Source organism: Coccinella septempunctata, chromosome 1, assembly GCF_907165205.1.
Source record: "Coccinella septempunctata chromosome 1, icCocSept1.1, whole genome shotgun sequence".
In the NCBI taxonomy this organism is placed as follows: Eukaryota; Metazoa; Arthropoda; class Insecta; order Coleoptera; family Coccinellidae; genus Coccinella; species Coccinella septempunctata.
Genome location: NC_058189.1, coordinates 8,056,247 through 8,072,683, shown reverse-complemented (window position 1 = coordinate 8,072,683; position 16,437 = coordinate 8,056,247). Strand labels below are relative to the sequence as shown.

General features: G+C 32.7%; 1 protein-coding gene across 5 annotated transcripts in view; it reads left to right on the top strand.

Moving 5' to 3' along the window:
- The first annotated feature begins 9,304 nt into the window (after positions 1 to 9,304).
- Positions 9,305 to 16,437, top strand: part of LOC123317277 (lysophosphatidylserine lipase ABHD12-like) — a 39,405-nt gene continuing 32,272 nt past the window's right edge. For 2 of the 5 annotated variants that reach the window (XM_044903752.1, XM_044903744.1), the window contains exons 1-2: positions 9,305 to 9,462; positions 9,660 to 9,749. In XM_044903752.1, the coding sequence (XP_044759687.1) occupies positions 9,715 to 9,749 (35 nt within the window). In that variant the 5' untranslated portion in view covers positions 9,305 to 9,462; positions 9,660 to 9,714. The remainder of the gene's footprint in view (positions 9,463 to 9,659; positions 9,750 to 16,437) is intronic. The other 3 variants (XM_044903735.1, XM_044903764.1, XM_044903757.1) reach the window with 3 other exon arrangements.

Below are 16,437 nucleotides of genomic sequence, written 5' to 3'. Positions count from 1 at the left end.
GTGCGAGTGCATATTTTGATGTCACTAGAATCATTCCAAAGGATATGAAGCTAGTTCTTTCAATGGAATTCACTGTAATAGAATATTCCATTAGTGAAACTAGTGCTCATTGTGTGCATATTATAAAAATAGAGCATATATTTAAAGATATCCTAATTCAGATTTGAGGTTCTGTGATCCAGTGCAGCACTAGTTTTACCAATAGAAAACGCTATTAGTTTTCAAACGGTGCATACGGCCATAAATCTGTAACACTACACATCTGTGGATCTGTCAAACAGAGTTGTATTAAGCAGGGGTCCCAATTTTTCAAATTTCACAGATACTTTTTAATTTTTGAAAATCAAAATACTCGAAAACGGCGCATTATACGAGGAAATATGAGACTCTTTTTATTTTAGAAAACGTTCAAATATTCAATCGATGGCTTCCAACTTAGTTAGTTGTTTAATTGATTTTGTTTCAGAGATTCGTTTCAAGAGTTGGGTTCTTTGAATTTTTGTTATTTTTATGGTACGTAATTTTTATGGTACGTAATCAGAAAACTGGAAGACGTGGGTGGGTGATATCTTGTGTTCGAAAACGATTAATCAAATAAAGGAGAAACGATGTATATTCCGAAATTCATTTCATTCGATGAAACAGTTTGTGAGATAGAGCTAAAAATAACATTTTTATGGTTTTTCAATAGTCTATACTCTATATCTTTCAAACTGAGCCGCTTCGTAAAAAATGGTGAAGGAAAAAAGTGTTTCTTTTGACCTCAAGAATCTACTGCTGAAATATTTGTACGAGTCATTACTGTATAAATAGTAAGAATTAAAGTACCTACTAAGCTGAGGAAATCTGAATACTAGCGATAAGGGAAATATATTTTCTTGGGCTACCAATAATTTTCGATAGTCTTGCTATGACTAGAAATACCGTTTAATTCTAAAGCACCAGTCAGTTGTGGTAGAGAAGGAACGTTTCTTAATATGCATATTCAGAAAACCAAATCGTATATGTATATAGGTACCTATCTATGAATAGGGAATATCTCTGCACAGCTCAGCACATCGGAACATCGGAAGATATGGGGAGCATGGTGAGCCATATACTGAGGCATGCTATTTAATATAAATCGGAATTAATGTAGTTTCAAACGCTGATAAGCTATCAATTCTATTTGCACCTTTAATAAAGCCAATTTAGCGCTTCGAACGATAGGTTCAACTTTCAGATGCAATGATGCAAAAGCTTTACCTGATGTAGGGATGGAAATTCATCCTCTTGCAGGGAACTAAATTGGATATCATAATTATAATCCTCTCGCTAGAGAGGATGGCGTTGCAAATACTTCGGAATTAGGGCTCCATAAGTGCTACATCCATTTAATGATTGAATCTGATTGTACATCCAATTTTCAGCTTGTGTCATGTAGACCTAGTGGATTTTGAAGATAAGATGGTAGAAAGAAAAAGAGGTTCTATGATGTATGCACTTTCAGCGGTGGGGAAAGCGTCTGCAGGGTCTCAAAGATGTAGAAAAAAATCGTCAGGTGTACATACTCGAGCGTGTCAGATTTAGATACTGTACAGGGTGGGCAAAATTGGTGATACCTGAATTACAACTTTTTCAACCCAATAAGATAGAGGAAAATGCATGACACATTACGGTCGTCTGTTTTCGAGAAACTAATAATGCCATCAACTGCATTACTCTATCTTCTCTTGTTTTTGAGTTATAGGTCAAAATTAAAATTTGAACTTTGGTCATTATCTCCGTTTCTGTTTGGGCTAGGATGTTGAAATGAAAACATTATACAGACACTTTTTTGATAGCAATCCAGTGGCGTACTATGATTTTTTTCAACAGGTATATTTGCTGAGCTATAACATAAAGATGTTACCAAAGTTGAAATCGCCCAAATTCCATTTTTGGCCTATAACTCAAAAACAAAAAAAGATAGAGGAATGCAGTTGATGGCATTATTACATTCATTTTTCTCTATCTCGTTGGGTTAAAAAGTTGTAGTTCAGGTATCACCAATTCTGCCCACCCTGTACATGCCCTTCGTGTCTCAGATAATGAATTCATGCTTATCTGACAGTTGCACGGTGGGATTGGCAGTACGGAAGAGTTGAAAATGGTTGAAAAAAATTTTCTCCAGCGTGTCAGATTTTTGAAGGATATGTAAATTTGGCCCCAAGGAAGCTACTTTTCAAGGGACTGACAATTTGGACTTGACGCAAGGTCACAGCGGTCTTTTGAAAATGTAAAAAAAAATCGTTAACTGTGCATACTCGAGCGTGCCAGATTTTCATACAGATGGTAAATCTCGGTGTTGTAGACGTGTTGACCCATTAATCTGACACTAATCAGGGGGGGTTTTCTTAATCTGACACTTTGAAGATGATAAAAACGCTTTGTTTTCGAATATTCCCCTGCCCGTATAAAAGTTGTAGATAATAAATTTCTACACAACTTTTGTCAGAAGCAATTTTACATACTTTAAACCGTTCTCGAGTTAGAGGGCGATATGGGCGAGGAGCTAAGCCACACATGCGAAAGGGCAAGGTCAATGTAGAATCCCAGTATAATCTACATTAATCCAAATGTCAAAATGACAAGGTATTTCTGTGATGACAATTTCGAAATTAGTCACGAAAATTTTAGTGTATTCTCTGACTGAACCTTAGAATGTACCTATTATTTTCCAACGAGTGAATTTTCGCTTCAACATGTATCGCTAAACACCTCGCATTAATCGCCATATATCTCAAAAGCGTTTGAACGTAGAAAAAATTGCTTTGGACAAAATTCGTAGAAAATGTTATGCTCTACAACTCTTATAATTAATGCGAAAAAATTTGAAGCCCAAGGGAGGAGATAATTCAAAAAAACTGATTTTTTTGACCTTTATGGCCAATTTTTATTGTTTCGGCATGCTAAAACTGTCAGATTATATTTTTTCCGTTATTTTTGAATCATTAGCTTCAAAATGAGAAAAAACGTCACCGCGCTAGAGAATGTACACGTGACGTTTTTTTTTGCAACTTTGACGCCCTCCCACACATTTTCGACACTCTTAAATTGTCAGATTAAGAGAATATATACTTTTCAACATGTAATTAACCACATATATATTAATCTGACACGATAGAGTATGTACAATGCGATCATCAAAAAAAAAAGTTTTTTTTTTTTACTATTCTGACAGGCTGTCCTAGACAATTCCTCCTATATACAGGTCTAATTTTTGGTAGAAGTACTCTTCAGTGTCCAAAGTGTGTCCCCTTATATTAATCTGACACGCTCGAGTAAATCCCGAATTTCCCTCTTATTCGGCTCCCCAACTACTGTGGTTCTTAACCTGCGAGAATTTCAGGGAAGGGAAGGGTTGCTTATTTATTTGGTTTGATTGCTTTTATTTGTTCTTGATCTTTAAAAATTCATTGTGTATTCATTAAAATTTAGTTTGATGATTGAAATAAATATGTTTCTTAACAACATTCAAGAATCCGGAATATTGACTTCAAAAATATCTCCTTTCTGATGATATTTGACGTGGACAAATATTTATTGGACGTGTTTCCAATTGTTCACAAGAATTTCACATATTTTTTATCTCACTTGAAAAAAATAAATGAATTGACAGCCTATTTTGTGAAACTGAATCGAATTCTTTTTACAGGTTGACATTGTATGGCATAACAGAACAACCCATGTTTGTAAGCGAGTCATTGCCAGTTGGGTAGCAGATTTCTTATCAGAAAATGTTTATTTCACAACCTATTATATGTTCCGAGTTATTTTTGTTCATCTCATTCCTTGCGTGGCCTTAATAGTATTAAATCTTCTCCTTTTTCAAGCTCTGAAACAAGCACAACAACGAAGAGACATGCTTTTATCGAAGAAAAATCAGAAAAACGAGTGCAAAAAACTGAGAGATTCCAATTGTACCACCTTGATGTTGATAGTGGTAGTGACTGTGTTCCTTATTGTTGAAATTCCACTTGTTGTTGTAACTTTGTTACACATTATATCTAGTGTAGTTATAGAGTTTCTGGATTACTATATGGCAAATGCGCTCATTCTTGTAACAAATTTTCTTATAATATTAAGTTATCCCATTAATTTTGCCATTTACTGTGGTATGTCCAGGCAGTTTCGAGAAACTTTCAAAGAACTTTTTGTTAGAGGAGCAGTCTCAACAAGAAATGGTTCTTCAAAATATTCTTTGGTGAATGGACCTAGAACCTGCACGAATACCAATGAAACTGTTCTGTAAAAACCAGTAATTTTTCATTGTAGAAAACCTGGACAGTTTATCCGTGATAATTCATTTTAGATTTTAGAAGTAGAGCCAACATTTGGTGGTGTCATGACGAAAAATTCAATTATCTTTTGATTTTCGACGATAAACATTATAACTTCGTAAAATAACATACCTAGATGGAACTCATACTTTAAACTGTCATATATATACTTTTATGTAAACGATAGTGAATATCCGTGTGGATATACCGTGCGTCTGTATGTCACACTTCGTCATCTGAAATTTTATGTGCTAAATTGAAGATTTCGAATTTTTCAGATGTATTCTGGCTATTCTAGAGTAATTAAAAATTTCTTGTCAAAAAAACTGATGAAGGCCTATAAGAAATTGTATTCCATTCGAAATAAGAAAACTTACCCTGAAGATGACCTGGAACAATTTCAATACATTTGACTCGAAAGAGGAAACCATACTGAAATCACTCTATGAAAAATTCGAAATCATTACTATAACACATACGATTTTTGACGTAGAGTGGCGATTTTAAGGACACACGTTATTTTATAATTAGAAACTGTCAACGAAAAATTGAATTTTTCTTTATTTTCATAGATAAATCTTCTAATTTCGTAATGAAGATCGCACTAAAGTGTCAAATATTTTTATCAGAACGAACATTAACGAACTGAGTTCAGTGTTTAGTGGAAGAGTGAGAACGAAATTCAATGAATCAATGAATGAAAAGCTAATAGTTTTGTATTAATACAAATACTTTAATATCTAATAGTATCATTTTATTTTTATTTCTATAAATTGAGATGAATACGCCAGCAGTACAATCATTCTGAGTCAATTCTAAATTATCGGAAGAAATAAAAATGAATTTCAGAAATTCCAGCCAACAATTTTCAATCCTGATTCTCCTTTTTTCTGAAGTATTCATTTCATTCGAGCAAAAAATTGTTTAATTAGGTACCTACATACTTCATGATTTCGTTTCCTTGATAAATGTTTTCGAAATGACCGCAGGCCCACAAGTATAAGGCGATTTAATTTTAAAAGATGTATTTGTTCAATTCTAACGAATACTTATGTGATGATCGGTAATAGGCACTAAGTTGATATGTAAAGACATCCAAAATATTTCAAATTATCCAGTACCTAAAATAATGATATCACCATTTCTAGACAAAAGTCTCGAATACTATAAGCTCTGTTTCCCTGAAAGACAGTTCTTTTAATGATTGAATTTTCCAGGAACTGAATATTTTGTATTTGATTTATGGTTTTTATGTTCAGTCATGAAATTTGACATGAGGTTGAGGCAACATTGTGAGAACATTGCGATGTAGTCCTTTATGTATAAATGTACCATTCCCAAACATTCAGAGGAGTCTGAAAACCTTGAATATAACTTATTGTACCTACATGTCCTACATGTTGATGTTAAATTTATAATTGAGATTGTCAATCCGAAATTTATTGTAATTTCGGATTCACAATATTAAGATTGTTGTTTATTTTTGTATAAAATTGTTCTTGAAATGACATTGCAACGTTCAGTTTTCACAAAATCAGAGCCCTATTTCGTGAAAACTCATCGGGTAATTTTATTTTAACGTATAGGATGGGAATAAGATGTTAACTGTATCTACTCATTTCTGTGTGATGTGTTCATTTACAGATGTTGAAAAACCACATATATTTTGACTGTCATGATTTGTCGATTTATTTTACATACCTACCCGATGACCATAACAAAAAAAAACATTCCTATATAGCCAAGATCCAACATACAGAGCTCAATTGGAGAGTCAAGATGGAGTAATTAGACATGGCTATGTCAGTTAACAGCTGGTGCAACGTAATTTAAGTTAAAGGTTCTTTTTAAGGGACACTTAACACTAAGTATTTGACTACACAAATACTCATATCCAGATTTAATCAACAAGCATTTAAAATTGATACAATTATTTTCTCAATTTGTTCGATATAACCAAGAACAAACATTAAGTAAATTTGCATGTTCCAAATAGAACAAGCAGGCGACCTTCTCTTTACAGTGTGACATGGTTTTTAGTCACCAAATCGTCATGCATCGCGCCAGTGGAAAAAACATTGGATTCCATGATAAATTCAGCTATAGCTGAACTTTTAATAGGTAGGTTTGAAACCGGGAGAGATTAATTTTTCCTTGTCTTTTTTTATGAACACCTTGAAACACGTGCCTTGTAGGTATACCTAAAAGGCACTCTTCCGGTTTCAAATCTACCTATTAAAAGTTGGTATAGAAATTTTTGAGCCTGCATGAGAAACGAGAATCAATCTTTTCTTATTGTGGTTTATTGGACTTCATAAAGTGAAGCGATTAACACGTTGAGCGCCACAGCGGTCCATAGGGACCGCTGATAGTCTTACTTGTAGGGCCACGGCGGTCCGTAGGGACCGCTGTTTCGGAATTTACGACTACTTTTTAGTAGTATTTTTTTTCGAATTTTCATTCGAAAAAAATTGAACAGGTGTTGTTATGGTTATAATAAGAAAATTGGGCTCGACAAATTTCACCTGTACCGCATCTGCTGTGCGTTTCTATTTTTCTGGAGACCAGAGCGGTCCCGTGGGACCGCTCATCAATATTCTTGATATCAGGCTATATTGCGCTTTAAGGGAAAATCTGATCAAAGGGATTATCTATATGATATAAGAGCAAAACAGAATATCGACACAAAAAATTTGGCCCCACAAGAAAATATGTCGATATTTTGATGGCGCTCAACGTGTTAAGAATATTAATGCGCATCAACAGAAATTTAAATCAAAAACAATGTGCAGTGGTTACTGATGCTCTTCATCATCAGGGTAGAGTAGTATCAGTTTTATTGCACCGATTTACAACAAATGGCTTCTGCTTTTTCTAAACACTTCATAAAACTAGTTCGATTTTTAGAGCACTAAACACTGACACCTATCAGTTGAAAATGTAGGTTGTATTCAATTAGAAAACCAAAGCTTGTATATTTAAGAAGACTTATTATTGAAATGTGAGAAACCAAGAAGCGATCACTACAAACTGCCATTAAAGAAAACATGTAATAAACTATAATTATAAATATGGGAGCTACAAGATTAAACCAAATTCGTGTAGGAAATCTTGAAATAATGATTTCAGGAATGGAAATATGAATTCTATGGGCATATCAGGATTGTTCTGTAAGTTTAAGTTTCAAAAAGAAATCATATTTTTTCACAGTAGTAAAATGATAGTATACCGTAGTCTTAGATATATTAAAATTTAAAAGAATTGTGGAATTATTAAATTCAATCTGAATTTGTTATTAATCGTAAAAGAAGGGTCATGAAAATTTAACGTCTTTTTTTTCGATCAATCGATCTTTATATTTAAGAGGAATGTAAGATATTGATATTCAATGTAACAACAAAAAAATCACTGACGAGTACTGACCTTTTCCGCGCAGTGTATAGGCTGGGCAAAATTGGTGATACAACTACAACTTTTTAACCCAACGAGATAGAGGAAAATGAATGCAACATTACTGGCCTCTTTTTTCGAGAAACTCATAATGCCATTAACTCTTTCCTCTATCTTCTTTTGTTTTATATTGTTTTCGAGTTATAGGCGATTTCAACTTTGTTCATTATATCTGTTTCTGTTTGTGCTAGGATTAGGATGTTGAAATAAAAACATTATGGAGAAACTTTTTTGATGGCAATCCAGTGTCGTACTATGATTTTTTCCAACAGGTTTTTTTGCTTGTATGAAAACAGTAGTTTGACTAATCGCCATTTTTTTCCCATTTCAGAAATATATCATACATCACCCTCAGTCTTTCTAAGTCATTAAACTACTGTTTTCATAAGAAAAAACACATCTTTTTATTATAGCTCAACAAATATACCTGTTGGAAAAAATCATAGTATTGCTATCAAAAAAGTGTATATGTATAATATTTTCATTTCAATATTGTAAAACAAACAGAAACCGAGATAATGACCAAAAGTTGAAATTTTAATTTTGGCCTATATGTCTCCGAAAACAAAAGAAGATAGAGGAATGCAGTTAACAAGGTTAACGCAAGAAGTCGCGTGCGGAAAAGACAGTTAACGGATGAGTTGGGAACATTAATTAATTTTCCACGGATTATTTTTCTCCATTTTCCTTCACTCATTTTTGTTTTTAAAGTATCACTTTTTCGCACTACTGGAGAAATGAATCACTTTCCTCCAATAACTGGCGACGAGAAATTCACTTCACCGTACTAGTGCGGGAAAGTGGCACTAAAATTTCTGCGGAAAATCAAGTTAAAACGCACTGCAGTGTGGAAAGTGATACTTTTCGCATTAGGTGGAACGTTATATATAAAGTGTCTTTCTTTTCCGCGGAAAAAACACTTTCTGCCAATAGCTGAGAGATAAATCACTATCCCTCTATTTCGAAACTGAAACGAGTGCGGGAAAGTCGAAGATATGTGTATCTTTGGGGAAAGTAAGTTGAAAAGCTCGGGAGTAGAAATAGTTATTTTCCTAACAAGTGCGGAAAGTGCTACTTGCTCGCACGAAATTGTCGAAGCAGAGTTATAAATATCTAATAATGATATTTGTGGTTATATATTGTTATATTGGAGACAGAGGCGCATCTACGGAGGGTGCTGAGATAATTACCACAGTCCACAATATCACCAGAGTATCTTGTTACCACAGATTACAGAGTACAGATTACAGAGCTTGTTACTCTTTGATATCAAAAAATAGGACAGTAGAGTAGGGCTTTAACAAGACAACATAAATATACAGTGATCCTAACATTATGTGGCGCCATCTAGGAAATAGTACACAAATGAGTTATTTAGACTGTAATAGTCCACACTAAAAAAAGTTAGAATAGCAATTCTAATTAATAGAGTTAAAGGTAAAGGTAAAGGTAGATCTCAGATCTCATTTGACTCAAAAAGTGTTTTCATAAACATATTGATCATGTTCCGCCTTCCGTCACGTTGGCGACATTGACTGATCGGCTTTGCGCAGTTGAGGAAATCAGCAATTAGCAAATTATGTCACAGATTGGAGGTTCAAGATTCAAATCGCCGTCATGAAAAAATACTTTTGTTTATGTATATGTAGTTATATGAGTTCAGTCAGATCACAATGTTGGACTTATACATTCTCTTCGTGAAGGATGTCTGGTTAGTTATGATTTTGTTGTATACCTATTGAAGATCTCATTCCTTATGTCATAACAAACTAAAATCAGCGATTTGAAAAGCAATTCTCTGTTTTTTGTTCCTTTTTCTGGAAACTAAAAGTTTTCTGCTGGTTTCATTGAGGAATATTTAATTAAATATCAAGTTTTTACGTTATTAACTATAATTCTCATTTTCAGGGTTTACATGTATGTAATCTATCTCCGATAATGTTTTCTACTGATTCTTATAGAGATGTTATTGGTGAAACGTCGTCATTTTGCTAAAAGGTTTGAACTTTTTGGTATACTCAATATATCCTTGAATTTCTTCTCCAACAATGCATGATTAAATAAAACAGCTGTATCTGACAGTTAAAATATTAGTGATATATATATAATTTTCAGCTCAATAAAGGCTTATTTTCCTTTTGAACATTGAATTTTCGAACGTGTGTCTTGCAATTAACAATCTGATAACAGAACTTGATCCATCAAAATTTTGAAGGAGTCTATGCTTCGGTTACAAGAAGCGATATGAGACCGATCAGTAAAAAATTGTGAGTTCATCAGCACCAAACAATGCATTCACGTTTTCTTTCAAGCATCTTGTAGTTATTCTGGGATGAAGTTAGAAGAATGGTAGATTTCCATAAAATTTGCCTTGCTGTCGATAGTTTGAATGTTCATTTGATATATAATCGGAGCACCTTTCTGCGATTTATTGAAATGGTACTGATCTAGGAAAATAACATAGTAGTTCATTTCATCAAATCTTTTTATCCAGTCATTATTTTTCTGTAATTGTAAGTTAAATTGTTCATGTAATATAGACATAGTGTGTCGACAAATAAATTGTGAAAAAAATTTAATTTTTTAAAGTCATTACAATTAATTCTTCAAACATTTTTGCATCTGACAAATTACTGAGGATACAAAGAACAATGAAATAAATGGAGAAGAGTTTAATGGGGGAAACATTGAATTCACATTTGTCCAATTCCATCGAATGATTAATTATACATTTGATGAATTTTTTCCAGTTTATTCTCATTCCATTGTAACTCTTGGAATACAGGCCTACAATTGTTTCTGAGCAGAGAAAACCTCAAAATTATGTCAGTATGAAAACATTTCAGGTTTACCGATTAAATATAATAATAGGAGACTATATTAAGTTTGCCATTTTATTTTTGAATTTATTCAAGGTGGGACTAGTGACTAGTATGCATTTATATTATGTTACACAATACCCATATACATAATTATCATCAATTCAGTACAAAGAAGTTGAATGTTTTCAATTCATTTTCCCATGAAATTTATTGAATGGGGATTATATTGAAATAAAAAAATCATTGTTTTTTTTAATGCTGCTTTCATTTAATTATCATTTTATTATTATTTTTCCAAGGTAGGCATTGCTTGTCATGTATATTTCTGTACATCTTTGGATGCCATAGTAGTAGTAGTTCTACCTGGAATTAGAGTGTCTGTCTATTTCTATTTCTTTGATACAAGTCTTCTGGTGGCCAGATTTTTTCATTTTTCTATCGAATTAGTTATTGTTAAATAAATTATAATTGGGTAGGTGGGAACTGTATATATACCTAGATCCCTTTCTGAAATACATGTCTAGATTAGTTGTTTTTTTTAATAGAAGTTATTCCAATTATTAATCAAAATGAAACATTTTATGTTATGCTTCTAAATAAAAACAATCTAGTTCATTACATTCCGCTCAAATTCAAATTTTTGTTTGTCTCACAGGAAATTTTCTGAGACCAAAGGTACAGTGTGTTTCATGTGTGTTTGGGACTTATCGATTGAGCAAAATTGAAATAACCATCAGTATTTTGAAAGGGTTATCCAAATATGCTAGCCGAAAAACTAATAAACAGCCATTCCTGTTTGAAAACCAGTAAAATATGCCAATTTTTGTCTGTTGAAAAAGAGTTTCTCGTAAAAACGTTCCATACCTGCATGAAATTATTATTCATACAAATATTTTAACAGTAGATTCTTGAGGTCAAAAGAAACACTATTTTACCATTTTACCATTTTTTCCGATTCGGCCACGCCACTTTTGGAAAAACAAAATTACCTTCGGTATAACTTGCTAAATCTGTGACATTACACATCTGTGAATCTTTTCAACAGAGTTGCATTCAGCCAAAGTACCCAATTTTCCGAATATCACAGATATTTTTCATTTTTTAATATCAGAACTCGAAAACGGCGCATCATTCGAGAAAATATGAAAAATACTTTTATTTTAAAAATCGTTCAACTATTTATTATTAGATAGCGTCCAACTTAGTTTCAAGAGTTTGGTTCTTTGAATTTTTGGTACGTATTGGTCATAATGGGATAACTGGACGACGTGAGTTGTATCTTCTGTTCGAAAAAGATTCATTAAATAAATGAAAAACTGTATAGTTTTTCATGAAATGAATTTCATTCGGAAAAAATGGTATAGAAAAAATGTGTTTCATTCGACCTAAGAAACTACTGTTGAAATATTTGTACGAGTCAATGACTCGCCCTGCATATATATAGAAATTTTGTTCTTGCATCTGAATTAATACGATGCATGAAAATACAAAATTTCTAAATATAGAAAAAACACGAATCCCAACTCCATTGCATAGCGTGACCGTTTCTTAGATTTAAATATGTAAAAAAGTAGGTACAGTCTTTGGGTTCGCATTTGTGCATTATATGCAAAATTTCAAGATCGTGTTATATATACCTACTAAAAATTGAGAAAAAAATCTCGAAAAATTCTTCATCTCTAACTATCGATCAAGTTCCAGGGGAACCTTAAAAATGTTATATTTACCAAGTTATGAATTTGAAGCTCACAAAAGCTCAAGTTCTTGTCAGGAAAGAACTATTTCTAAATTTCTTTTTTCTGGCTCACCCCGTAGGAAATGATTTCCAATTTTACTTGTGATGACAGAATAGGAGATTCACAGACCCTAAATGAAGATATGTATTTTTTGTTTTCGAACGCATATCGATGACGTTACATCAGTGACGTAATCATTTTAAAAGTTTCATTGCCATTTGAGCAATCAGGAATAAAAAAAATATACAATATTTCTCGAAATTCAACAAATTCTGGGAAAATAAATATGTACAGGGTGGGCAAAATTGGTGATACCTGAACTACAACTTTTTTACCCAGCGAGATAGAGGAAAATGAATGTGCCATTCATGTCGTCTTTTTTCGAGAAACTAATAATGCTAATAATAACTAAGTGTCTGTATAATGTTTTCATTTCAACATCCTAGCACAAAAAGGAACGGAGATTTTGGCCTATAACTCGAAAACAAAATAAGATAGAGGAATGCAGTTGATGGCATTATTAGTTTCTCGAAAAAAGGGGACATGACTGGCCAGACTGGCACATTCATTTTCCTCTATCTCGTTGGGTAAAGTTCAGGTATCACCAATTTTGCCCACCCTGTACATATACCTATGTTCCTTTCTCACCGTATGTGAAGCTGAAGAAAGCGAATCAAGAAACAGATACATACATATCTATCAGAGCAAAATATGCAATAACAAATCTTCATATCTGTTGTGAATTTTTATTATCTTTCCACAATCAAGCTACTACTATATTTTTGAGATTCCAATCAATTCGTATAATATGAATATTATCAGGACTTACCTATAAATAATTCGGTTCGATTACCGATAACTCTTTATATAAGTTGTGACGAAAACAAATTCGAATATCAATTTCATTCTTCTCTTCGTTCATAAATCATTCCCAAAACAAACGATTATTTATAAGGTCTAGATATATCGTATAGGATTTATCAACTATGGCTTCTTGTCGTTGTTGATCGACGCAATATTTTTTTTGTATAAATAGAAGAAGACTACGCCTATTTCTACAGTGACAAAATGACTCAGCGATTTTTAATGAGCTGATTCTAGTACTATAAGAATTTCGAACAATATCAGAATTTAACTTAAACCAGATTATATGATTTTTACTAACATGAGTTTATTATAAACCACGACACGTGTTTCGCTATCACATATCTAGCATCTTCAGGTGGGCGAAGGTAAAATTTTCATCAAGTATCGGTCACATTAATCCGATAATATCAGAATTCATTCATGGATAAAATAAGCTCGATTTTTTCATAGTTGAAAGCGTCTGAACTGTTTTTTTTCAATATTTGACAAAATACCGATTCAATGGAATTGAAAATCAGTAATGATTGTAATGAGTACGGAAGTAGTTGCAAAATATCGAGCAGATCGTATTATCGAAAGAAAAATGTATATCTCGGGAACTGTTCGCCAAATATCCCTAGACCTTTTTTCATATGTTAAAATAATATAATTCAACGACTGGAATTAAAATTTTTAATTTTTTTTTAATTTTCAAGTCAGTGACATACAACTTAAGAGTGATTGGTGTTTTTGATGTGTTATCGAAGACTTTTTCGTATGGTAGAAATTGATGAAAGATGATTTCATATATTATTGTACCTAATTAGGGTTGTAATTGATCAATTAATACCCCAAGACAAAGGCATTTTTTCGGACTACTCTTGAAAAACATCAATCACTCCTGAATATCAGGCCCGGATCTAGGGGGGTGCAAGCGGGGCGCTTGCCCCGGGCGTCAGCTTAAGGGGGCGCCAAAATCAACCAGAGGTTGAAATTTTTTTTTTAGGTTCTCGGAAAAAATTTCCTAGAGCTAAAATCGAAACTGTAGAATGGAAACATGATAAACCATCACTATGCCAAAAATCTTCAAAATCAATGAGGGATCAATTAACTGTATATGTATTATTCAGTCATCTATTCGTGATCTAAGACCTCGAATTAATAAGTAAAATGACCCGGGTCGATATATATGTCGCTGAAAATATTAATTATCGTTCGGAATAATTTCGTTCGTAAAGCGCGGGTAAAAACGATAAGTGAGCGAGGGTTGCAAACGACATTCTTGTAAAAACAAACTTTTTTATTTTTCGAACGATTTCAACCCGAGTCATTTTTTCTACAAATTCGTGGACGAAGATTACGAATAAGCAATTAGACTTTTCCTAAGATGAGTACTTTGGGAAAAAAATAAATTTTAATGGAACAATGGGAAAAAATAAGAGTCATTTTTTTCCCATTTTAGGAAAAATCTAATTGCATATGCGTAATCAACGACCTCGAATTAGTGGAAAAATATCTCGGGTTGAAAATCGCGATGACGAATATGCAATTATATGTTTTTTAAGAACCTTAGAGGGGGAGGGCGCCATCATGAATTTTTGCCCCGGTCAGAAAAAATCGTAGATCCGGGCCTGCTGAATATACATATGTCTTCGACCGGAAAATACAGAAAAAAGTGAAAACTCGAATAAAAATACGTTCCACAATTTCATTCCTATAAAAAAAAACTCAACTAACCTTCAAACTCACCAGTTATCCATGAAAGTTGCACAATTTGAAATGAAATTGAATTTCAAAATTTTTCACAAAATATTTAATACCGAAGATGAATTTTGTGCGTTAGTCTTAGTTACTTATTACCATTGAGTATTTTTATACTTAATGTTATTATGTACTGATTTTGTACACTGGTAGTTTTATATTTATTTGATGCAATTTTATTCAAAATGATCGTGAGATTGAAATTTTAAATCAATATCGATCAATATTTACAGAGTGAAAATATTTGAACATGCCAATAACAACATTAATCTATGTGTAAATTTACGATACGAAAACTTTCTACGAAGAATTCCTAGAACATTGTCGAAAATTTCAAAATGCTAACGTGATAGTTTTATCACATTTGAAAGAAAACCACAAAATGTTATAGCAGCAGCTAAGCATTATGTTCGAATCAAGAATATCAAGCTACAAAATATCAATTTGCGACAAATTTTTTTGAACAGAAAATGCGATTAATTTCTAGCACGAAGGAAGAAAGGTCCAAGATTGGAAAAACTTTAAAAAAGTAATTCTAGAAAAAGCACTTTTCACGTTGTATGTATTCAGAGCACAGACAGAGAAATGTTCATATATTGGATTAAATGTGAAATTGTAATGGAAAAGACCGAATTCTTCCATAAAAAATTAGAATAAGTTACCAAAAACACCTCACTCATTTCATGTTTGAAATAATATGTACATATTTTATGAGTTAATTCTATATTTTTTTCCAAAAGATGCTGTCTTCCCTTCAGACTGTAATCCGTACGCTCCATTAGTCCAAGCAGGGGTTTGTTTTTCGTTGTTTGGATAAACTAGGCTCTACTATATTATATACTAACTAGCTGACCCGGCAAACGTTGTTTTGCCATATAAATAATTTCCATGTTGTATCATAAAAAATAGAAATTAAAAATTTTGTCTAAAAAATAAAAAAAAAATTTAGGGGTGGACTACCCCTAACATTTAGGGGGATGAAAAATAGATGTTGGCCGATTCTCATAGATACCGGATAAGCACAAAAAATTTCATCAAAATCGGTCAAGCCGTTTCGGAGGAGTATGGCAACGAAAACTGTGACACGAGAATTTTATATATTAGATATAGAATCGGCTTTCTTCATTAGCTATTCACAAAATGCAGATGAATCAAAAAGCAAATTATAGACGGATCATTGTATTGTGGAAAGTATCAATTAAGTTCCGCCGGAAATTTAGGAACAATTGTTTGTAGGATCTACAATCTACATGTGAAGTGATGAATAATTGTTATTATAATGTTTTCATTCGGAAACAAGCAACCTGAAAAAGCTTTTATTTGCACAAGGATTAAAAATGATACTCCTACTTTGTGATGCATAGTTTGAAAAATTAAAACTAACTACTATTAAACCCCTAAACAGAGGTACCAGTATATCAAAAAATTTTCTATAAAGAGATAAACCGTTTACAGATTTGAATATGAATATTGGATTGATGTGGCCGATACTTGATCCATAATTGAACTTAAAACAGATAA